The sequence below is a fragment of the Aotus nancymaae genome, unplaced genomic scaffold, assembly GCF_030222135.1.
Source record: "Aotus nancymaae isolate 86718 unplaced genomic scaffold, 86718_ANA_hifiasm-v0.15.2.pri h1tg000057l, whole genome shotgun sequence".
In the NCBI taxonomy this organism is placed as follows: Eukaryota; Metazoa; Chordata; class Mammalia; order Primates; family Aotidae; genus Aotus; species Aotus nancymaae.
The window spans coordinates 64,171,576-64,196,769 of NW_026988471.1; the positions used below are offsets into that span (position 1 = coordinate 64,171,576).

General features: G+C 41.4%; 1 protein-coding gene across 2 annotated transcripts in view; it reads right to left on the reverse strand.

Moving 5' to 3' along the window:
- The window catches only part of SPRED2 (sprouty related EVH1 domain containing 2), a 124,063-nt gene that overhangs the window by 23,049 nt on the left and 75,820 nt on the right, over window positions 1-25,194 (reverse strand). For both annotated transcript variants that reach the window (XM_021672880.2, XM_012477249.3), the window contains exons 2-4: window positions 12,145-12,322; window positions 3,585-3,753; window positions 1,146-1,210 (exon numbers count right to left, since the gene is read on the reverse strand). In XM_021672880.2, coding sequence (XP_021528555.1) covers window positions 1,146-1,210; window positions 3,585-3,753; window positions 12,145-12,322 — 412 coding nt within the window. The remainder of the gene's footprint in view (window positions 1-1,145; window positions 1,211-3,584; window positions 3,754-12,144; window positions 12,323-25,194) is intronic.

A 25,194-nucleotide genomic window follows, 5' to 3' on the forward strand; every position in this document is an offset into this window, starting at 1 on the left:
AATGTTAGGTGTAGGGTACGCAGGCATTCGCTGAACTATTCTTTACATTTTAGGATCAAGCAACTGTGCCCAAATGTTCAACTGCTGAATGTTAGGTGTAGGGTACGCAGGCATTCGCTGAACTATTCTTTACATTTTTGTGTGTTTTAAAAGTTTTATAATAAAAAATGGAAGAAAATTAAACAAAAAAATCAAAATGCAGAGGATGAAATATGATTTGGTTTAGGTATCTACTGACATATGTCCTGGGTCACAACATACATTTATTTCTTATTGTGGGTAAAGGCCCAGAGTTTGAAAATGCCATCCAGGCTGCATGTGGTGGCTCACACTTGTAAACCTGTAATCTCAGCACTTTGGGAGGCAGAAGTGGGAGGACTGCTTGAGCCCAGGAGTTCAAGACCAACGTGGGCAACGCAGCAAAACCCCATCTTTGCGGAAAAAAAAAGGAAGAAAATGCTGTCCAGTGTAACTTGCTGCTCTAAGCACACAGCAGGCAGGCAATGAACTATTTGTTAATTAACTTCTAGAAGCACAAGATTTAACTGAAGCAGCAAGCTGAGAAATCATTTTGTTTCCAGTTACATCCCATTAACTCGAGCTGTGTCAACACAGCTAAGCCTTTTCTTGCCTTAGCACACTTAGGTCTAACCTTAACTTGGCCTTCAGGCCTTTCTTATTAGATGTTTAATTACTCATCAGGAAAGATACTGCTGGTGTTTCCCCTTGATGCCAGGGAGGGAAGTGTGTTTACAGAAGACTCCAAGTAGGGTGACCAATTGTCAGAGTTTGCCTGGGATTGAGGTTTCCCAGGTCTAGGGACATTTTATGCTAAAACCAGGACAGACTTGGGCAACCCAGGGCAGCTGGTCATCTGAAATCTGAGCGAAGACTTTAAGAGAACCTTGGACAGACCTGGGAGAGCTGACATTGCTGTGCTGCATGGCAGATGACACCACGGTAGTGTGAGCAACAGGGGCAAACCCAGACCAGGAAAAACAGTAATAAGACAAAGATCACTCTGATGCCATCCAAACAGCAACAGCAAATGCCACACTGCAAAGTGTGCCTCATGTCCTTAAACAAAACCTTTCTCTGATTATTCAACAGCTAATCTGGAAAACAAAGGACAAAAGGAAACTTACTGTAAAAACGTCATCATCACCAAGCTCAGCTTCATTATGGATGGTGGAAGATGATGTTGTTGAACCTAAAAAGACAAAAATGCAATAAAAAGTGTTTCCCAAGAGGATAAATCAAATCCAACCGTTTAAAAAAAGGATATTTAAATAAAAACACATTCCATTCCTTTGCATGTGAATTACCAGCAGAAACAAGTTACCTGGGAATTGAGTGCTTTTAATTTACTCTTCTTTAATTGGTTCTTGCCAGGATGCTCCCTAAATTAACTTTGCCTGCTGTTGTTTCCAATTAATCTCTCAAAGTTCTGCACTGGCCATAGAGAATAAGCACACAGAGAGGCACCGTGGAGGAGGTGAGCGGAGAGCCTGCCCGCTCCTGAGGGGCATGCATCAAGCCCAGCCTCTGTAGTGACATTCAGGTCCCAGCTGTGTAGTGGGAAAAGCACTGGATGGGGAAGCCCTAAGTGAGACCTGCCACAATCTCACTGTGTAAACTGGACTTAGCTCCTCTGGTCTTTTCATCTACCGATGAAGGAGTTTTAACTCAATAGCTTGTTTGGTTGTGTCTAGTTCTGAATTGAGATATTCTATTCTAAATCCTAAACTGTGGGCTCCCTTCTAAGGGGACATCTGTGCAAGGGGGTTTTCTTTTGCAATACCAAGGCATCAGTGAGTTTGCTTTGTTTTTCCAAGTCAAAATTAAAGCTCTTGTTGGAAAACTCTCCTTATTCCACCATGGAACCAACTGGACTTTAGAGTTCAATTTATTTCCTTGTTCACCTTTTTCTTCAACCTAGTATGCGAATCAGTTACAACTGCCCTACTTCCCCCGACCACCCCGTATAGCAGACAATAATGCATGGATCAACTTAATTGGCCAAAAGAAAGACAGAAGTTCGAGATCAGCCTGGCCAACAGGGTGAAACCCCGTCTCTACTAAAAATACAAAAATTAATTGGGTGTGGTGGTGCGTGCCTGTAATTCTAGCTACTGGGGAAGCTGAGGCCTAAGAATCATTTGAACCTGGGAGGTGGAGGTTGCAGTCAGCTGAGATCGTGCCACTGTACTCCAGCCTGGGCTGGACTGAGACTCTATCTCAAAAAAAAAAAAAAATAATTTTGCTATTACATAAAATTGAAATTAAAAGAATTGCTCAGAAAGGATGAGAAATATTTAAATTTCCAATGAGAGACTGCAGGAGAAAAAACAACAGTCCGATATTATGTTCTGTGCAACTCCTATTGGTCTTTCAGAAGTTCTCTCTACTCTGAATTACTCCAATCAACCAATGTTCAAATTTGATAGGAAGAAACAGCTAGGTAGCATGTATATAGAGAAAAAAATTACAAGTAGCAGAATGAAATGTTGTGCAATTTAGTCATGGACACAATATGAACGTCTATCAATAAAATAGGAGGTGTTTTTTCTCTAAACAGGTAAAAGCTATGTTTAATAACATTTTAAATATTTGCCACTTATGTCAGACCTATGATTTGAACACTGGTTTTTATTATCTCTTTTTGGCTATCTCATAGTTGTTATTTATGGATTCATGTTCTAGCTGGACTTGTCTTACTACTGATGATAATGTTTAGTGATTTTTCTTTTAAGACTTGCTTTTTCTCTCTCCCCCCAAATCCACAATGAAGAAAATGATTTCAGAACACTTTTACTTCTTAAGCAAATGAAACATATATTCTTTTGTGATTAATTTCCCCAAATTCTGAATTTGGCATTAACGTGTCTTGCTTGATATTTCTTTCTTCAGAGGGCCCTGTTTATGGCTTCTTGAACCCTCAGGTTTGATATCTGCAGGTGCTGCAGTGGAGAATTTCTTCATTTGCATCTGTGGACTCTAGCCAAGCCCACCATGAGAACTGACTGCCCAAGTTCTCATGGACTGCCTCCAGGCCATGATCAGATGTAACACAATGCCTGCTACTCACTTACCCATAGACCAAGGCCTAAACCGAACCAGGGCTCCAGAGGTCTCAGATCCCTTTCCTTTTCAGTGGCAGCCGTACAACCTGGGCCTCTGATCATAGGAGGACAGTGGGTAGGCCAGGAGCCTTCTGGGTCCGCCAGAATCCATTCTCTACTTCTGAGCCACGACAGACCAGACCAGAGCCATTTCAATAGTCAGGACAAGGTGAAAGCAGTAAAAAATACATGCACATGGAAATCCAGAACCTGCCTCATTTTTTTCACAGCAGAGTCTAGAAATCAATTGGGATTACTCCTTACTCTGAAATCCATCTCCTTTTCCCTGCATTGTCACTTTAATTACTCTCCTTCGATGTTCCAAAAGTTTTGGCATCTACTGACCTGGCCCCAAACCCTCCCGCAAATAAACCACAAATATATGATGGCAGACTATTGGAATTAAAAAGAATTTGGAACATTTCCATAGTCCCACTAAGAATGCAGCGACAAGTTCAATACCTTCTATAAGGTCTTCGATCGCTTTCCTTACTCCCCTGTCAAAGGCTCGGGCATCAGCAGGGCTTTGGAAAGTAAGTCCAAACTTCCTATTATCGACCTTCCAATGATGAAACGTTGGATTGGCTTTGGTGTAGACCAAGTCCTTTCTTACATAGCATTCCAATACCACCTGAAGGATGGAAACACAGGCTGGTTACTAGTGGAACAGCCATGATGAAGTCTGGTTAGAAGTCTAATTAGGAACCATCACTGGTGGCAACTACCAAAACCCCTCTGTCCCCTGCCTTCGCGTATCTGTGAGTCTTTCCAATTGGAAAGAAGGTTTTGCTTGGCTGCTGACCATCTGATCTTTGCTGCTCCCTGCCCCTTGGCTTTGGTGGTCCCTGCTGTCCTGGCTGTAGCCCTTCACCATGCTCTCTTCATCACACTCATTCCTCTTCCGGGGTGCCTCTTCCTCCTGGCCCCTGGCTGGCAGGGCACTAAGCTGATGCCCAGGTCTTGGGTGTTTACTCTATTCCAGATTACTGCTTTCATGTTGGGGGTCTTTGTATTGATGGCTGTCTAGCTTTCCTCCCCTGATGCCCCAAATTCCAAAAGTGGAAAAATTAACTTTACTCTAAAATTTCTCCTCTCCCAACTTTTGGCAATGCCAATTCCTCTTGGCTCATTTTCTCTGGCTCAACGTCTCTGTGGTCATCTTTGCCTCCTCTGCCTATTCTCTGTATTATTATTATTATTATTATTTTTGAGACGGAGTTTCCCTCTCGTTACCCAGGCTGGAGTGCAATGGCGTGATCTCAGCTCACCGCAACCTCCGCCTCCTGGGTTCAGGCAATTCTCCTGCCTCAGCTTCCTGAATAGCTGGGATTACAGGCACGTGCCACCGTGCCCAGCTAATTTTTTGTATTTTTAGTAGAGACGGGGTTTCACCATGTTGACCAGGATGGTCTCGATCTCTTGACCTCGTGATCCACCCACCTCAGCCTCCCAAAGTGCTGGGATTACAGGCGTGAGCCACTGCGCCCGGCTATTCTCTGTATTATTAATCACCACGGCCATTTCATTTTTCCTTCAACATCTTGTATATCAATCCCATTTCAGTTGCTGCCATCCTGATCTGGGTCTATTAACTTTATGTTTGGATTAACAGAACCACCTTCAAGTTTCTAGCAATTTAGTCTCAGAACTGGCTTTTACTGAGTTATAATGAGCAGATTGATCTTTTTATCTCTAAGATGGAAGGAACACTAATGTTATCAATGAGAACAAGAACATGCTCTGAAAACACTGAATAAATGAGAAAACTAACAGGGTCACACTCATTGTCCAGTATATCTTCCCCATCAAGTTTTACTTTTGTGTGTACTCCCTTCTTGTCATCTTCATAATTTAGTACTGATTTCAAATTATTCTCTAAGTTTCATGTATATTAGTCTTATTCCTCTAACTAGACTACAAAAAGTCAAGATGTATTATAAAATAACTCCCTCTGTGTCTAGCACAGTTGATAGGGATACAGAGTTTATTTATTATAGAAAAGAAACACTGCAATAATTTGAGTGTGAACTTTGTTCTTTATTCATTAAAAAACTCAAACTACTTATAATATTTATTCCTATGGCTTTATTGCAAACACCATCATGATTTTGCTAAGTTTTAATAGCCCTAATCTTGTTCTGGCAAAGATCTGCATTTGCCACAATGTGATCTTACTAATTTAGACTAAATGAAGGACAAGAATAAAGGTTTGCCTAAATTAGCATACATGTAAGTTAGAGAATATCTTTAAATAAGTATAAATTCTAAGAATAGATCAAAGCAAAAAGAAATGAAGGAGGCTGGTGCAGTGGCTTACGCCTGTAATCCTAACACTTTTGGGGGCCGAGGCAAGAGGATCATTTGAGCCCAGGAGTTTGAGACCAGTCTGGGCAACATGGCAGGACCCCGTCTCTACATAAAATACAAAAATTAGCTGGGTGTGGTGGCGCATGCCTGTAGTCCCCACTACTCAGAAGGCTGAGGTGGGAGGATTGCTTAAGCCTGGGAGGTTGAGGCTGCAGTGAGCTGAGAAGGTGTGCCGCTGCACTCCAGCCCAGGTGACAGAGTGAGACCCTGTCTCAACAAAAAGAAAGAACAAATGAAAAATACACTAAGGGTTGTCTAATGAACGTTCCCTAATTTAATAAATAAATGAGAATAATGTTCAAATTGGTATACCAAATAGTAGTTCCAAGCAGTCAACTCTATTACATTGTATTGAGATTGGACAACAGCCCCCTCCCATAATTCTATTTATGATTAAATTGCTTATTATGGCCATTTCCTCCTAAGAATAGCACAACGATTAAATGTCATGCCAGCCCCATTCCAAATCGGAGAAATCCAAATAATCAAGAATTTAACTAACAAATGTTATCTATTTTAGAATTTAATAGTCTCAATTCAAAGTCTCAAAATAAACTTTCTGTATTATAAAAACAAAGACTCCTAGTTTCTCCAAATTTTTGGGGTGAAAAAATTAAGTCTTTGGTTGACATTTTCCAACTTTGAAATTATTCCAAAGGTAAATATTCTTACAAAAGTTCAAGTAAAATAAGTTCAGCCACCTAAATTAAGTGAGGGGGGAAATCAGATACCATCTCTTTATGTCCTCTGGAGTAGAGTATCATATGTATCTAAGTGTAAAGACAAAAATGAAAAAGTTTAGACGCTTTAATCTTCCCAACAGATATAAACTCTCTGGTGAAGTTTTGGCACACACACAATTAGACACTAACTTAAAACTTGAGAAAGGCTTTAAAAAATACCCGTTTAAATAAGATGCATAAGGAGAAAAAAAGTGATTATATTCTTGTTGGAGACTTAAAAAAACTACACAAGTACATGTTGTGAAAGATTTAAGTATTAGATGAAGACATGAAGACTCCATTCCTACTCACTCTCCCCTCCACCATCAACATCTCTCTGTCGAGTTCCCCACTGTCAGTAGAGTGGGCACAATCCCAGTTTCCGTTTTGTGGCTTCTTTATATAAACACACATAAGTTTGTGTGTAAGTGTAACTGTGTTTAAATGTAGCCACATCTATAAGGTGTTTTTCAACTTGCTTTTTATTTTCCTTAAAAATATGTTATAGAGATCCAGGAGGGTAAAAATAATTGTTTAATTCCTCCATATGGATGTATTAGATTTATTCAACCATTCTTCATACCAACAAGCATTTATATCAATGAGAATTTTCACCTTGAAGACAATGCTGCAATTTATATCCTTATATATTTCAAGTATAAATTAGAACTCTAGACAGCTTCCTGGTACTTAAAGACTTTTCTAATGAGTCAGCGGCAATATTAAGAAATGCAGTTTTTTGAGGCCGGGTGAAGTGGCTCGTGCCTGTAATCCCAAAACTTAGGGAGGCCAAGGTGGGCAGATCACCTGAGATCAGGCGTTTGAGAATAGCCTGGCCAACATGGTGAACCCATCTCTACCAAAAATACAAAAATTAGCCAGGCATGGTGACAGGCACCTGTAATCCCATCTACTCAGGAGGCTGAGGAAGGAGAATCGCCTGAACCCAGGAGGCAGAGGTTGCAGTGAGCCGAGATCGCACCGTTGTATTCCAGTCTGGGGGACAAGAGCGAAACTCCACCTCAAAAAAACCCCCCAAAACAAAAAAGATATGTAGTTTTTTTTTTTTTATATTAACAAGTCAGTGGCAATATTAAGAAATGTAGTTTTTGATACTGAGTCAGTGGCAATACTAAGAAATGTCGTTTTTTGACATTATAGAATAAAATGTATCAACATGTGGAACATCTGCTTAACTCAGTGCAGCATTATTTTTCAGGTGACCAATGCATGACATTACAAAATCAGGGATGAGTAAAAGATCTATTGAAAGTGAAAGATAAACCAGTGGGTTGTAATGTAACAGAATATGAAAGGTTCATTGATAGGTTTCAGATTCCACATTTAAGAAACCACTCTGGGTTGAGTTTTAGTGTAGTATCAAAGAATAATATCTATAATTGTCTGAAAAGGCTATTAAAATATTTCTCCCCTTATCCACTCCCCTTCTCTGTAAGGAGCTGAATTTTCTTTATATACTTCAACTAAAATAACATATTACAGATTAAAATAACATATTACAGATTAAAACAGGAACAGATACCAGAATCCAGCTATTTTCTGGAAAGTCAGATAATGAGCTCTCCCAAAACATAAAGCAATACCACTCTTCTCGTAATTACTTTTGTTCTGGAAAAGTTATACAGTTATTTGTCATAAAAATGCCATTTATATTAAGAATATTGTTTAAGAGTTGTAAATTTTTTTCCATTTAAATTTCTAATATGGTAAGTTTTAAGTAGCTGTAACTCACCAAACCAAAAGCTCTTTGCTGTCCTGAATAAAATTTTGGAGTGTAAACGGATCCCAAGGCCAAAAGAGTTTAAGAACTGTTGCTGTCCATAAATCTGTATGTTTAAGTCTTTTTCTAAAGGATAATGTTCTAGATGTGAACTGCTAGGTAAAAAGATATGCACATTTAAAATTAAAATCCTGCCAAATTGCTTTTCAAAGAGCTTTGCCAGATCAAATTCCCACCAAATGTTATGTGAGAATGCTCACTGACCTACACATGGGCAAAGACTAGAATGATCAACCTCTTAGATTTTGTGATTAGTCTCCATTAAGAGGTTTCTCACAAGATTTATTTAAGGAGTAAACTCCTCTAATCCATCTAAAATGAGATTCAACTCAGAAAATTTTAATATACATATAATTTCTCAGGCTTGACTGTCCCCAGCTTACCAAAAAATTATCTGAATAACTACTTGTGAATGGGAGTCTGGAACAGAGACTTTTCCCCATAGAAACAATGGCAGTTAGGTTCACAGCCCTCAGTATGTAACTAAACAAATGCCCACAATGTGCTGAATTCTAGACCTGCACTACATTGTAAAAACTGACAACACTGTTTCTATCAGAAAGAGCACTTCATGCCCTAGTTGGAATACTGGGAACTCTGATACCATCCATCTAATATATCCTAAAAATGATCTTCATCTTTTCTTTGACATTCCATCTTTTGGGAGGGTTCCCTCAATAACCCACCACATTTGCAGAGCTCCCCTGTGGGGGCATAGTCTCCAGTGGGCACTAGCATTGCATTAGAGAAGCTTGAGGGGCCCAAAGGAAGGGTTATCATAGCTCTAAGGAGAGAGGAGGAGAGGGAGAGAGAGAGGGAGAGGGAAAGACAAAGTGAGAAGGGAAGGGGGGGTGGGGGAGGGAGGGAGAGTGTGCATATGTGTGTGTGTGTGTGTGTGTGCGCGCGCACTCACGTGAGTGCATGTGCTGGGTATGGGTGAGTGGAGGGGTTAAGTACCACTCAGTATAGGAATCCAGAATTTCCCAGAGTGTGAAACAGGCAAAGTGAGGGTTGGAAAGATAGAGAAATATAACTGGATATACGGGTGTGTGATTTAGGTACTAGTGAACATGAAAGCCCACAAGTGTGGAGTCCAGGAATGTAAAGGGGACAGGAAAAGGGGTGGGAAGATGGAGAAACATGATGGGGGAGAGGATGGGCACACTTTTAGGATAGCACAATCCATATACTATCAACAAACAACAGAAGTTGGTCCACGACTCAGCAGGGGTGGACAGAAGACTGGACTGCCCTAGTAGTATGCAGGGTTAGTGTGAAGGGACAGGCTTTGGTTTTGCAAAGAAATGGGCCCCAACCCTGGCTCTGCTGGTGACATTACCCGTCCCGTGCCAAGGACGTGGCTTACTTCTTAGAGCATTGAGTTTCCCCACTACAATGTGGAAAATAGTAGTAACTTCCTCCTTCAGGATGTTGCAGGAATTTAACTGGTTAAGACATTATCAGTGACTGGATTAGACAGGCCTCTTTAGGTTGAAGTATTCTATGACAAACCACAGAAATACAAGGAAAAAGTAGCTCTAAAAACATAACCCTTCAGACGAGATAATCTGGTAAAACACAGAATAACCCTAAAAACAAAAAGGCCAGAGAAGTGGAAAAAAATTTATATATATATACATTTTTATATATATATAATAACTAAAAGGGCAAGCAAGAGATTATAAAAATATACTTGCAGCAAATATGACAGATGGAGATTCATATCTTTATTATACAACAGGGCATACACATCAAGGAGGAAAATAAGGCCCCAATAGGCAAATATACAAAGGATACCAACAGATAATTCACACTTACAACTGTTTAACAAACAGAAAAACATTTTATCTCATTAGTAAGCAATAAGATTTTATATGTATATTTTATATACATATATATTATATATTTTATATCATTCAATGTGCTAAAGGAAATTCTAATACTGGTAGTAGCTCCTTGCACATGTATCAAAAGTCATAAAAATATGACCCCCTAAATTATTCCAAAAATATAATAAATGTGGAAAATTCACATAGGTGTATTCCTAACACTTAGGTGAGGGGAAGAACCTTAATAATTGACACTAAGGAGGCAGTCAAATAATGAAACATCAAACTGATATCAGCAACACGGAAAATTTCTTATGAGAATGTTAGGGCAATGCTGTTTTATGATAATCTTGAAACAGAATGTTGAGGCAAAATAAATGAGATATACAACTGTTTTAAAATATGGCTGGGCACAGTGGCATGTGTCTGTAGTCCCAACTACTCTGGAGGATGAGGTGGGAGGACCATTTGAAGCCCAGGAGTTCGAGGCCAGCCTGTGCAACAAAGTGAGATCTTAAAAAAAAAAAAAGTACAAAGCGGGAAAGTTACATCAAAGGGCTAAGGGTGGTTGTACAGGATTGTTCAGTTTTGGGGTCAGAGTGACAAGAGAATCAAATACTGGTTCCAGGTCCCCAAAACAGGCCACCAAGAACAAGGAATCTTTCTGAATCATAATTTTTTCAATTATAATTATACAGGCTGCTGTAAGGATACAAAGACAGATCTGACCAAAGGGCTGGATTGTACATAGTATATGGCAAATGCTAGATAAATGGCGTCATTTTACTTTTTATTGGTAAAGTAGTTACATTGCCTTTTATTGCAAAAATGTTATAAATAAGAATGTTTTCATTATTTGGCTATTATATAGGGTATTTCCTAAATAAATACTTCTTAAAATTAGCTATCTTCTCCCTTTAAATTTTCAGAAATGAAATCAAATGTGAAAATAACACTTCTATTAACCCATATGTAACATTTACAAATTGTTCTGTCTTATCTATTTTGTGAATTTTTTAAACTATAAGAAGTGCTTGCAAAAAAAGATTAAATTTGTACACTTAACACATAAAACCCAACAGATGCTGCTGTAAAGGGTCTCAAATGTAACACTGACATATTCTTCTGGTGTCTTCATATTTTCTCTGTGGGATCTTGCACAATCCTGCACATTCTGAATCATCTTCTGGCTTCTGAGTATACGCTCCATGATCAAATACACATAGAAGTAGTGTTCTTCCATGTTTAGGGTCATGAATTTAAAATAGATTTGGACATTCTATTTTCTTTCCTATCATAGCTTCCTTCATAACATAGAACTGATCATTTAAGTTCCTCCATGAGACTGTATATTATGAAGTATCAATCCCCCACCCTCGAGAGATGATGATTAATCTCCAAAGTATTTATCTATAAGCATGGATAATTATTTACATAATTATGGGCTGGCGCGGCGGCTCATGCCTATAATCCCAGAACTTTGGGAGGCTGAGGTGGGCAGATCACTTGAGGTCAAGAGTTCGAGATCAGCCTGGCCAACATGGTGAAACCCTGTCTTTACTAAAAATACAAAAAGTGGCTAGGCGAAGTGGCATGCACCTGTAGTCCCAGCTACTTGGGAGGCTGAGGCAGGAGAATCGCTTGAACCCAAGAGGCGGAAGTTGCAGTAAGCCAAGATCACGCCACTGCACTCCAGCCTAGGTGACAGAGGGAGAGACTCAGTCTCAAAAAAAAAAAAAAAAAAAAAAAAGAAGTATGATACCACTGCTTTTTGTGACTTTCTTTTTCCAAGCATGTTTTATTCATAAGGGCATAAAATAAAACCTACAGTATCTTCTGGATAAACATTTATTTGTAAGTAGTCTAATGTCAGATGACATCTTGCCTTTGTATTTTACCTGCCACCATCCAAACCTCAATGGCATGCTCCATGAATAAACTCTACATTTTAAAAACTCTGACTTCACAGCTCAGTACAATGTGATTCATAATAATAAAAGAGTACACTTTTGTTTTGAATATCTTTTTACAATGATAGACATCTTAATCAAAGACGTAAATAAAACAGCCAAATATACTTCTAAGCATCTCAGATAAAGTGTATGGTCAAAAGAGACTTTGCTGGAAAGGAACAGTCACATTTTGCAATTTGGCACCAGCTCCAGAGTTCTAACTTTTGAAGCTTTTGCAAGAGTTTGAAGTCAGAGAGAGAAAGAAAAAAAAATATGTTCAGAGGACTATGATTTAACGTAAAGAAAGCAGTTGTCACAAATTTAACCCAGGTGTTGTATGTCTGCCATTACCAGTTTGTCCTTCTGTCGTTCACCATGGATGAGAAAGCCGCTTCGTCCATTGCCTTCGGGGTGCATGACCTTACAGACCCCGACGCGACTGATCCCGCCTCCTTCCTGTGGGAACCATCCCCCGCTGGAGTCATCTCTGGTCATAACCACAGCCTTGACACGCACAATATAGCTGTCACTAAAACGACAACAACAAGAAGAATGGGGCATGACAACGGTCTGGTAGTTGCAGCACTTTTTTGGACTTACTGAAAAAAAATCTATGCCTGGCGGCAACCTTAAAAGGCAACCCATCTCAACTTCTAGGGAAAAAACAAAACACTTAAACTCAATATAAAAGTACATTTAAAAAAAGATACCTAGTAATTAAAAATTACTTGTGATCTAAAGATGTACATAAGCACAATATTCTCCAGTTTCTAGGTATAAGTACTGATAAATGAGTTGATCTCTGTAGTTTAGTATTTTTAGATTGGAAAGACACAAACCTATTTTGGGTGGTTGTTGTTTATTTATTTATTTATTTTATTTTTATTATTTTTTTTTGATGGAGTTTTGCTCTTGTTGCCCTGGCTGGAGTGCATTGGAGCGACTTTAGCTCACTGTAACCTCCACCTCCTGGGTTCAAGCAATTCTCCTGACTCAGCCTCCCAAGTAGGTGGGATTACAGGCACCTGTCACCATTCATGGCTTATTTTTTGTATTTTTTTTTTTTTTTTGAGACGGAGTTTCGCTCGTTACCCATGCTGGAGTGCAATGGCGCGATCTCGGCTCACTGCAACCTCCGCCTCCTGGGTTCAGGCAATTCTCCTGTCTCAGCCTCCTGAGTAGCTGGGATTACAGGCACGCGCCACCATGCCCAGCTAGTTTTTTGTATTAGTAGAGACGGGGTTTCACCATGTTGACCAGGATGGTCTCGATCTCTTGACCTCGTGATCCACCCGCCTCGGCCTCCCAAAGTGCTGGGATTACAGGCTTGAGCCACTGCGCCCGGCCTATTTTTTGTATTTTTTAGTAGAGATGGGGTTTCACCATGTTGGCCAGGCTGGTCTTGAACTCCTGATGTGAGGTGATCCATCCACCTTGGCCTCCCAAAGTGCTGGGATTACAGGCATGAGCCACTGCACCTGGCCTACAAACCTATTGAGAGGGTATTATGGTTTCAACCCTGTAAAATTAGTTGAAAATGAATGACCAAGTTTTAACATTTTATAAAGCCAAGAATCTTATTTAGCATAAAATAGGATAAACTACTTCTAAATCATAAATTCACCATGAAATTATGTATCTAGGTGGGAAAATATTTCAATTCTAATAACCCTTTACACATTTGTAGTCTTCTGTTTATGATTTTATTTTTTCCAGTCTAAAACCTCAATTTCACAATAAGTTCTTCTGCATATTTGCCAAAAATCCACTTTCTTCCCCAGAGACCAACTCTAGTTTCTTTTCATTCTTCATCACTTTTGGGGAAATTTATTTGGATTTTCAGCAAGGCCATTATATTATCACTTGCTGTTTTCTTTCTTTGGATAGAATTCATTTTTACTCATTCAAACATATATTCGCGTCTTGTATATGCCAGGCGCTGTGGCAGATTCTTGGGAAACAAAGCTGCAGAGTAACAAAGAACTGCCATCCTCTTGTTCCCTGGGCCTCAGGAAAGATGTCCACAGGCACTCAGAACCTGGCCCCTCAATTGGCCAGAGGCATGGAGGCAGTCCCTGTGCCCCATATCCCTGCTCACTTCACTCACTACTAAAGGCAAAGCCACGAGATTTTCCATGACCCCCTACGGCTCACCCTCCACTGTCACCCAACTCACCTCCCTTGGTGCCCCAAACCCAAGGTCTCCCATTTCCTTTACTTCCTCATCCCCTCTTCTAATCATTCATTTTTTTCCATTGTTGTAAAATTTCCCATTTTAACCATTTTTAAGTGTACAAGTTCAGTGGCATTAATTGTACCCACACTGTTGGGCAACCATATACCTCTAGAACTTTGCATCATCCCAAACTGAAACTCTGTTCCCATGAAAAACACTGACTCTCCCTTCCCTAACCCCTCTGCCCCTGGCACCCACCATTCTACTTTCTGTCTCTATGAATCTGATGCTCTAGATACCTCATATAAGTTCCTTTCCCTTTCCTAACTTAAATGAAAACGCACTCTCAACTGGGCCTCTGTGGCCCATTCTCCCAGGGCTGCTTTCTGCCTCCCCACTGCACCCCGCTGGGCCTACTTGTGGGTATGGTAACTGCCACTGCTGCACACTATTCAGCCTCCCTTCAGTGCTTCTGAAGCTCACACCCTGACCATGCCCCCGACAACCCTTCTTCAGTCTTCTACAGACCTCACTTCCCTTCATTCCTTGAAGACTTCAGCAACTAGGCTCACTGTCCCTCCATCTCTCCACCATGATCCCTGCCACGATTCTTGATAATTTCATTATTGATGTTGAGGATCCCTCCAATTCCCTGGCCTCTCAGGTTCTAGGCCTCTTTCTCTCCAATGCCCTTGTCTTACAACCTACTTGAGCCATTCATGCCCAGGTCAACTGTGGATCTTGTCTTTACCGATAACTGCACTACCTCCATAACTCAATTGTAAGCATCCTGCTCTCCGACCACTCCTAACTTTGCAGCTCCCTTCATCCAGACTCCAAAAATTCTTTGCCCTGTTGGGGCCAACAATCTATTGTTCTGACCACTTTTGCCCTGTCTCCCAAACCCCACATCCTCAACTGATTCTCTACCCAACATTCCATCACATTCCACATTTTTTTTAATTTTGAGACAGAGTCTTGCTCTGTCGCCCAGGCTGGAGCACAGTTGTATGGTCTCGGCTCACTGCAACCTATGCCTCCTGGTTTCAAGCGATTCTCCTGCCTCAGCCTCCCAAGTAACTGGGATTACAGGCACCCACCACCATGCCTGGCTAATTTTTGTATTTTTAGTAGAGACAGGGTTTCACCATGTTGGTCAGGCTGGTCTTGAACTCCTGACCTTGTGATTCATCTGCCTCGGCCTCCCAAGGTGCTGGGATTATAGGCGTAAGCCACCACGCCAGGCCACATTCCACATTCTATCACAGTATTCTTTGCACACAACCTTAATGCCTTTGCCCTCCCCTTCCTTGTTGCTATTGGCTGGCATGATCCCAATGGGTTTAAATCCTACCATCTACCTATTCCGTAACCCCACCCAGCTGCTGAACATCGTGGGAGGGAAAAACCCTACTCTACTATGTTCATAGGGTTAGTTTTAAAGCCATAAACACTACCCTCAAGTGAGTCCTTAAGTGCCACTTGGCATCCTGCTAGATTTTCCTGATCTGTCCCCTCAAAAGACGACTCCACGTGGCTTCCTACGCCCTCACTCTCAGATGATGGATGAGGTTGCTTTAGCTTCACTGAGGAAATAGACATAATCAGAAAAGACCTTGTGCCTGTGCCCACCACCACGCCTACTTCTTTGTACCAGCACTCTCTGCCCTTCCTCCTGTCACAGTGGTTAAGCCATCCATGATCCAAGCTAGGGCCAACAACACCTTCTATATACCAACAGTGCCCAAATTCACACTTCCATCCAGGTATTTTCTGTGAGCTTCAGGCCAGTAGAACCAAGGGACTATGTGAGGTCTGTACATAGGCGTCTAATACGTCTCACAATCAGCATGTTTCAGGTTGAACTCTTGGTTCCTGGCACCTCCTCATATGTCTCGTTCTCTCTTCAAAGTACATCCAGGATCCACTTTTTACCACTTCCACTGACACTGACCTGATCCAGCTGCCATCATCCTCCACTGAGATTACTGCAATAGCCTTCCAATTGGCATCCTTGCTCCCATGTTTGCTCAACTTACCCAGAAAACAGAAAGGTAAGTCAGGTCACTCTACTCAAACAAACCTTCCAGTGGTATCGCCAAGTAGAAGTCAAAATCTGGACCTTACTCTACTACTCTCCTTGCTCATTCAACTTTGTCCCACTGGCCTCCATCCTTCTACCTCTGGGCCTTAGCACTTGCTGTTTCTTCTGCTTAAAACCCTACTCCTCACATACCAACTGGGCTCATTCTCTTATTTCACTCAAGTCTCTGCCCAAGGTTATTTCAGAGAGGACTTCCTTGCCCACTCTATATAAAGCAGCATAGCATCCTCTACCCCTCTTAATCTTCTCCCCCTGCTTTGTCTTTCTATATGCTACTAAATCAATGCTTACTCAAAAAAATATCTGCTTGCCTACCAGAATATAAACTCCACAGGAGCAGTGACTGCCTTTTTTGTTCACTGCTATATCCCTAGAGCCTAGAATGGTGTCTTATATGTAATAGGTTGTGGAATGAATGCGGTCAAATTCATAATATAAACAGGTTTTTAAAAAATTATCTATAGCAGGCTGGGCGGGGTGGCTCACGCCTGTAATCCCAGCACTTTGGGAGGCCGAGGGGGGCAGATAACCTGAGGTCAGGAGTTTAAGACCAGCCTGGCCAACATGGTGAAACCCTGTCTCTACTAAAAATACAAAGAATTAGCTGGGCTTGGTGGTGGGCACCTGTAATCTTAGCTACTCAGGAGGCTGAGGCAGGAGAATCGTTTGAACCCAGGAGGCGGAGGTTAAGGTGTGCCAAGATCATGCCACTGGATTCTAGCCTGGGCAATAAGAGCAAAACTCTGTCTCTAAATAAATAAATAAATAAATCTATAGCTAACAGAATTCCTATGAAAACATAAAGCGTTCAATACTTATTTACTTATGAGCCACAATTACTAAATTGGGATCACAGTAAAGATTTCCCTTCAATTAATAAAAAAATTGAATAAATCATGTAGAAGTACATATAAAAATCATAGGATGCACATGTACATGTATGAGTAATCCATTAATTTCAGGATTCAACATGCATATTCCCTTAGATCCTAAAGATTAAAAATCTTCTGTAACGTATTTAGATTAACTGCATACAATTTTGGAGAATATTCTCTCTTCCCTCCAGCCCCATTTATTAAAAACAAAAAACAACAAAAAAAAGCTAAGGGTCCTAGGACTTTTAATTCTTTAGTGTGCAATACAGCTTTCTCGAAACTTCTACAAGTGTACTATGGGTTCATCTCAACAGGAGATGCCAAGGTGAAGAACTGAAACTCTGTGCACCTCTTGTTAAAACAGGCTTTTACTTTTTTTGTGTTGCAGCTGTGTGCCATTCTCTGTTTCTTTGAGGGGATTAAGTAAACATGAAAAAGAGAACTTTGCATTACTTATGTTAGTGCCATAACTTATTTCCAAAAAGTATTCATTTATTAGAGAATTAAAAAAATACCTTTCCCTTCTGTGTCCAGACTGCAAGGCTGTTAACTCTGGCCTCTGCTTGCACTCTGAGGCTTCCTCCTTCCTGCCTCAATGCCTCCTATCAAGTGCCTTCTCCAGGGCATAGACTTCTCTGTGATGGGATTGGGGGAAGGGGAGGCTCAGGGGCAGAAGCCCCCTTTGTCTCCTCCAGCAACAGCCCAAACAGCCAGCATTAACTGAGGCATCTGGCTATTTAAAAACAAGGCAGGGGGATAAAGTGCTTCACTAAAAGCTGTGAAGGATGTCTGGATAATCCAGCTGCATGGCTGCATGCCAACTGTTTCCTATCCATGGTGTGGTGTATTTACGTTACTCAGGCACTTCACCCCACCCAGCACAGAAATGACAATAAACTCCACTACCAAAAAGGTATAAAGGAGGAAAACTCCCTTCCCACCTTCCCTCCCTCCCCCTCTTTCTGGAAAGAATTAAACAACATCTGTTTAAAACAGATGCAGGATTTGTTAGTTGCGGGGTGTGGGGGGCGGATGAAGCAGGAAGGGCAAGGTCAGATTAGTTTTAAAATTTGCACAAGGAAACTGCTGCTGGTATGCCTTAGAAAAAAATTTCAAAACATGCTATCATTGTCAAAAATAACAACATTTTAAAAGAATGCTTCTGAAATTGACAACTGCTGTAAAGGTGTGGACCTGGTGAAGCTCCAGCCATGGGTCCAAACACCAACTGAATGGAGCCCAAGTGTCTGAACTTGAGCTGAACTGCCCCAACAAACACAAATGGTGTTTGACGACCAGCACTCAATACCGTATTCTTTAGGTGTGTTATGAGCAAAACTGGCTGGACTGAGGATCTTCCATTTAAACGTGGTTTCTTTAAGGAAAACGCTTTGTGTTCCCAACATGTGGACTTTTTGTAAAAACAGAGCTTCTGGTCCTGGGATCATTCAATATGCAAAAGAGGCAGGTGACACTGTAAGGCAGGATAGAAAGGCAGAGAAAAAACACTTTCAAAACTGGATTAGCATCTCCAAAGAATAGTTTTTAGATCGCAGCCTTTATGTTCTAAGTGTTCTCCAGTTTCAAAGCAGGCCCTGTCTGGGCCATGAAGTAAACCAAGGAACTGTAGGAGCCGATGACTAGGCAGCACTGGGTCTCACAAAGAATGTCTGCTCCAGGGCCACAGCCCAGAAGTCCCCAGCCCTCTCAGGAGCTGAAGAAACCTCTTTTTGAGCTCCATTTCCTCCTTTGCAAAATGAATAAAGGATCTACCCTGCCATTGAAAGCAGTGTTACAGGTCAAGTGTCAGACCCAGAAGTTTGGTAACTTGTAGCCATCATCATTTTTGCTGAAAGTCTACCTCGATAACAAAAGAATAGGTCCTTGAAACACCAGCTTTCCCCGGCCACTGAGGAGTGGGTTTCGACTGCCTGCCCTTTACAGCTATCAGAGAGTGGAGGGGCAGGGAGCTGTCAGGCTCTTGACAGTAGGAAGAAATTTGACAGGGACCGCCAGTAATCATCAAGAGAAGATAGATTTATAAAGACCAGGTTTAGTCATCCACTGCAGGCATACCTGTAGAAGAAAATAACGCTGTCTGCCATCTGTGAGCTAGCCCTCTGCTCCTGCCCCTCCCCCTCGGTTTCTTTCAGGGATGGAGACTGGGACTTTTACCTCCCCCATAAATACTTCCCACAGCCAGCCCTTATCTGATTACTTGGCTCCTTTATCTCTCCATTATGCTCGACATTAGATTCACTTCCTCCCAGCCTCTTCTCCACTTCACCAGACCTTGAGAGGGATTAGCCAAGATCCCAACCTCTCCAGCCCAACTCCCAGACGCCAGCTGAGCCAAATATAACACCAACTTCTTGCAGGGAGCCAGGCAGACTCACTTTATTTTAATCACGTACCCTGCCCCCGGTCTTCCTCGTGCTTATAGATTTATAAAGGCTCTTTGATTTCATCGAATTATATGTTTAAAATATTATATATGTGTGTATGAAGTATGACTAGCGATCTTTTTAAAACGAATCAACAAAATACTTCAGTAGAATCAAATGTGTTGAGAAGCTGAGGGTACTGGTCATACTTTCTATTTGTTAAGTCAGGTGGTGGTTTTGTGGGTGTTCGTCTTAAGTATCAACTACTCAAGAATTTTTTAAAAGCGGACTGCTCTGGTTTTGGAAGTTTATATATTCTGAATTTTATGGGCAAGGAAATTTAATGTAGTTTTATGCATCTTGGTAACATGATTTTCTGCTCTGTACAAGCCACTGAAGGTAGAACACTTGCTCTACACGCTACAACGTCCCAGGAAATAAGGTCTTCGTGTTAACTACCAAAATATGTACTGTTTGTGTGGTTAGGTTAGGCCATTACAGAAAATAGTGTTAATGAAAGCTCATTAATGCCCACAGTAGAAAGACTTGATCGCAAAGACACCAGATCTGGCAGTAGCTAATTCTAGCAAAGGCCATCAGCTCTTCTCTCAAACACTGACGACTAGGGACTGTGAGGCAGAGAAGAGATTTTCTGAGTATTAAACGTTTGCTTCATAAAGGGAACCCGTCTGCATGATATAAGAATTGGGGAAGGTGAAAAGTGGGCTAAGATCACTTAACAAAAAGCTTCCCCACAGTTATTTAACATCAGTGAAATCAGCCATGGAATACACTCAATGGAGAGTAACTTTGAAATTGCCCTACTCCAGTTCTGCTAGTAAAAGAACCCATGTACTTAAACAGGGACTAACACTTTAATGTGAACTTGCAGTGCCAGGGCACTATGCTCTGAGCACGTTTACCAAGAGGAGAAAGCAGGCTCTTCTGTGCAGTCTTCACTGTGTCCCTGCTTTTCTGAGGTGCTGTAGCTAAACTTGCTCATGCAGAGTAAACCCTTCCCCTAGAGGACAACATAGCTTTGGCTTTTTGTTTATTTGTTTTTGAGATGGAATTTCACTCTTGTCACCCAGGCTAGAGTGCAGTAATGCAATCTCAGCTCACAGCAACATCTGCCTCCCGGGTTCAAGCACGATTCTCCTGCCTCAGCCTCCTGAGTAGCTGGAATTACAGGTGTGCATTACCATGCTTGGCTAATTTTTGTATTTTTAGTAGAAATGGGGTTTCGGCATGTTGACTAGGCTGGTCTCGAACTCCTGGCCTCAAATGATCCACCTGCCTCAGCCTCCTAATGTGCTGGGATCACAGGCATGAGCCACCATGCCCAGCCAGCTTTGATTTTTAAAAATATGTTATCTTCATTATCAATTTATGTATTTTTAAAATGGCATGGAATGGCGTTTTTAGGAATGGAAGCTTTATGTAAAACATGGTACCTAAAAGGTGTGTGTAGGAGGTGGCAGTGGTGGTCTTTGCTTTACAATGACTGGGGATATAACCAGCATCCAGGAACCAATTAGGCTGAAAGCCAGGGGTCCTGCTTATGTGCAGGAGCCTCGGAGGGGGTGTAAGTAGGCTTTCCTTCTTCACTCTGTCAGGCTCAGAATCTGTGAGTAAAGCCAGTAAGTTCTGCTGTCCTGCAAGGTCACTAGCGCCCTCTGTGTCCAAGTTTTACCCTCTCCTGGAGGGGGAGGTAAAGGCATGTCTATCCTCATGCCTTGGATAAGCTGAGCATCTTTGTTGTTCATGCTACCTAGCTACACTGAAGCATATAAATAAACCTCTCACCCACACACTGTTTTCCAGTGCACATACTAAAAGGGGCCGTATACTCCATTATCACGGAAGACATTGGTTGGCATATAAATGATTATTAAACTTAATAATTTATCAATCATTCTTCAGAACCAGTCCTAAAAAGTTTACTAGACATGGACCTCTAGTGTTTTAATTTTTCTATTGAAATTTTAATACAGAAATACTCCTTTAAAAATAAGCTGTGAATTCCTATTTTTAGAAGTGAGCAATTCTGATTTGAAATATATGCCCATACCTTGTTTAACATATAGTACTGATGTAGCATGCTATGTGCCTCTACACCTTCCTTTAAACCTCAGTTTAAAGGAAAATATTATAGATGTAATATTTAGATAATATAGATTTAACATATCACTGATGTTAAATCCTAATTTAAATATAAATATTTCCCCATCTCTGAGTGCTACCTTACACCTTCAGGTCACCAGAGCCAGAGCAGCATGTATGCTGCACATTCTGGCACATTCTCTTGCACCTGCCCTGCAGACATCCTTGGGAGTGGAATGGATGCTCTGCCCAGCTGTCCCTAATCAAGGGTACAAGGCAGTGTGCCATGCACCAGTCTGGCCTCCTTCTTTCTTTCCTGCTGTGTCCTATGACCCAGAAGGGCCAAAAAAGGAAATAAAGCAAAGACACAAAGGAACAAAGATCAGGGCTGGAAGTTAAACACATAAGCTTTACAGAGGCTTAACAGCCTTTGAGGAAGTAGTTGGGAAAATACTGGCAGGCAGTTAGGGATCCTCTGACATACCCTGAACCTGGGAGCCCTGAGTGACAGTTCTGATGACCTTGAAAAACCTACGGTGGCAGATGGAAGTTGGAGCTTCTAGTGCCCCCAGCACCCCCTCAGAGAAAGCCCCAGTTTTAGGGGCAAATCTGCATGGACTGTAAATAGAAGGTAGTGATGCTCATGGCATTGTGAATGCCCAGGCACAGTGGAAGTTACCTCATAAAATGCTGGTTTTCTGGTTTCCATTTCAGCAAGGTTGACAAAGTTATATTAGACGCGCACCATTGTACTGTGTTTAAAATGCAATTTTAAATTTCACCTCCAAGTGTTTATCTCCTGTACCTTGAACACGCATAAATCCTGCACAGGAAAAGAGTGATACGGCTGGATTCTAACTACAGTGCTCTCATTAAAAAAATTAAAAGTCTAGCTGGGCACAGTGGCTCATGCCTGTAATCCCAGCACTTTGGGAGGCTGAGCAGGGCGGATCATCCGAGGTCAAGAATTCAAGACCAGCTTGACCAACATGGAGAAACCCTGTCTCTACTAAAAATACAAAATTAGCCGGGTGTGGTGGCGCATGTCTGTAATCCCAGCTACTCGGGAGGCTGAGGCAGGAGAACCTGAGAGGCGGAGGTTACTGTGAGCAGAGATCGCACCATTGTACTCCAGCCTGGACAACAAGAGCAAAACTCTGTCTTAAAAATAAATAAACAAAAATAAAGGCTTAATAAAAACCTTTTGATGTTATTAATACTTATTTAATCTATCAAAACTGTCTTAAGGCTGCCACTATACTTTATTGGGTTTCTTTAAACAACAAAACCTTTCCAGCATTTCAATTCAGTACTCAAATTTATAAACCAAGAGAATACTAAATATATACACGATGACTGACCACTTATAATTGGGAAACAATAAAGATAAAGACATTAAGGTTGTTCAACCTAAAACCCTAACATGCATGGGGCAGTTTTTTTATTTTTTTAGACAGAGTTTTGCTCTTGTTACCCAGGCTGGAGTGCAATGGCGCGATCTCGGCTCACTGCAACCTCCGCCTCCTGGGTTCAGGCAATTCTCCTGCCTCAGCCTCCTGAGTAGCTGGGATTACAGGCACGCGCCATCATGCCCAGCTAATTTTTTGTATTTTTAGGTAGAGACGGGGTTTCACCATGTTGACCAGGATGGTCTCGATCTCTTGACCTCGTGATCCACTCGCCTCGGCCTCCCAAAGTGCTGGGATTACAGGCGTGAGCCACTGCGCCCGGCCCGCACGGGGCAAACATCGGCAACCAAGTGTTTGCTGAAGTAAATCTTTGCTTCAGCACACAGCAATTTTAGAAGTAATGTCTCAGATTTTTAAAAAAATGGCTCCTGGGCAACTTTCTCTTGTCAATATGGTCTTCTAGTGTAAGGCTCTCTTGAGGTGAGTGATGCACCCGGCCCAGTAGAGGGCTGAGGTCAGGCCTGGGGAGACTGGCAGGTTGGGCCATGGTAGTTTAGTGATGAGATTACAATCATTGAGGAAAGGAACAACTTTTTCTTGAAGTTTGAAAACTCTTTGCTCTAATCACTAATAGCAGAAATCCTAATTTTCTCATCCTGGGGGACTAGGGAACTGGAGATTCCTGGGCATATGCCTCTTAAATCCTTGGTGGGTTTCCTGGTCAACCAACAGTTAGGGGCCTCTCTATCAGTCACGTTATCTGTGCAGCAGATAAATTGCCTTAAAGAGGGCTCTGGAATGTATTCAAAATTATTTTTGGGTTCTAAAACACTGACTCCAGGAATTAAACTCATACTGTCCTCCAATAACAACGACAACAGCAGCAACAGTACATCCTTTGATTTGAAAGTAAACATAATAGAACTGTAAAATCTAAAACATTTTACAATTCCACTAAATTCAATAAAGTTTAAAAAATTGTTTTAAAGATTTCTTTTTTTAAAGCCCAGCATCAAAACATTCTCTGTACTGTCCCAGTAAGGATAACACAGCATAAGGTAGATGATTCAGATTTAGGTTCTTCCTTAATAGGCATAGGTCCTATAGTTTTGTCTATGATAGATAAGACTTCCAAACCCCACTGGACATGTCCCCATGTCCTCTTTCCATTTATCTGTCACATCCAGGAATCTTATCTGCTGAAGATAGTTATTGAAGTAACAAGATAAAACATAAGCACGAATATGTGTGTTTTATTGTAATATTAAATCTATTAAAAGTATTATACACAGCTTCTCTAAATGTTACCATGGATCTTTTAAGGTTCTTTAAAACGTCTTATGGGGCCAGGCACGGTGGCTCACACCTGTAACCTCAGCACTTCGGGAGGCTGAGGCGGGTAGATCACTTGAGGTCAGGAGTTCGAGACCAGCCTGGCCAACATGGCGAAACCCCATCTCTACTACTCAGGAGGCTGAGGCAGGAGAATCACTTGAACCTGGGAGGTGGAGGTTGCAGTGAGCCAAGATTGTGCCACCGCACTTCAGCCTGAGTGATGAGAGCGAGACTCACCTCAAAAAACAAACAAACAAACAAACAAAAAAACCAAGCCAAAACACAAATTACTCTGACATGAGTAAACTACTTTAAAAAATAAAATTTACAGGCAGGTGCAGTGGCTCACACTTGTAATCCTAGCACTTTGGGAGGCTGAGGCGGGTGTATCACCTGAGGTCAGGAGTTCAAGACCAGTCTGGCCAACATGGTGAAACCCAGTCTCTACTAAAAATATAAAAAAATTAGCTGGGTGTGGTGCTGGGCGCCTGTAATCCCAGCTACTCGGGAGGCTGAGGCAGGAGAATCGCTTGAACCGGGGTACGGAGGTTGCAGTGAGCCAAGACTGTGCCACTTCACTCCAGCCTGGGCAAAAGAGCAAAACTCCGTCTCAAAAACAACAAAAAAAATTTACTTCACTCCAACCAAAAAGAATGAATGAAATGGTCTGTCCTAAAGGGCTGAATTTCAAGGTGATCACAGGGCGTGAAGTGGCGCTGAGGGAGTCCTGAGAGGCGAGAGGCCAAAGTCTGAATCTAGGTTCATGATTTTGCTTTTATTGTCTGTCTGCTTTACTGAGCGTGAACTTCAGTGGAGTTCATAATTAATCAAGATCAAAAGATTACCATCTTAAAGCAAACAAAATAACCCACCCCTGAAGAACCCTTTCTTCTACTTTTTATTTCTAAAACAGTAATTTTCTGACTTTCCCTCTGTCTTACACATCCTTCCAAAAATGGTATTTATGATCCACATTTAAACCCCAAAGGCCAGCTACTGGAAATGTCAGATTACT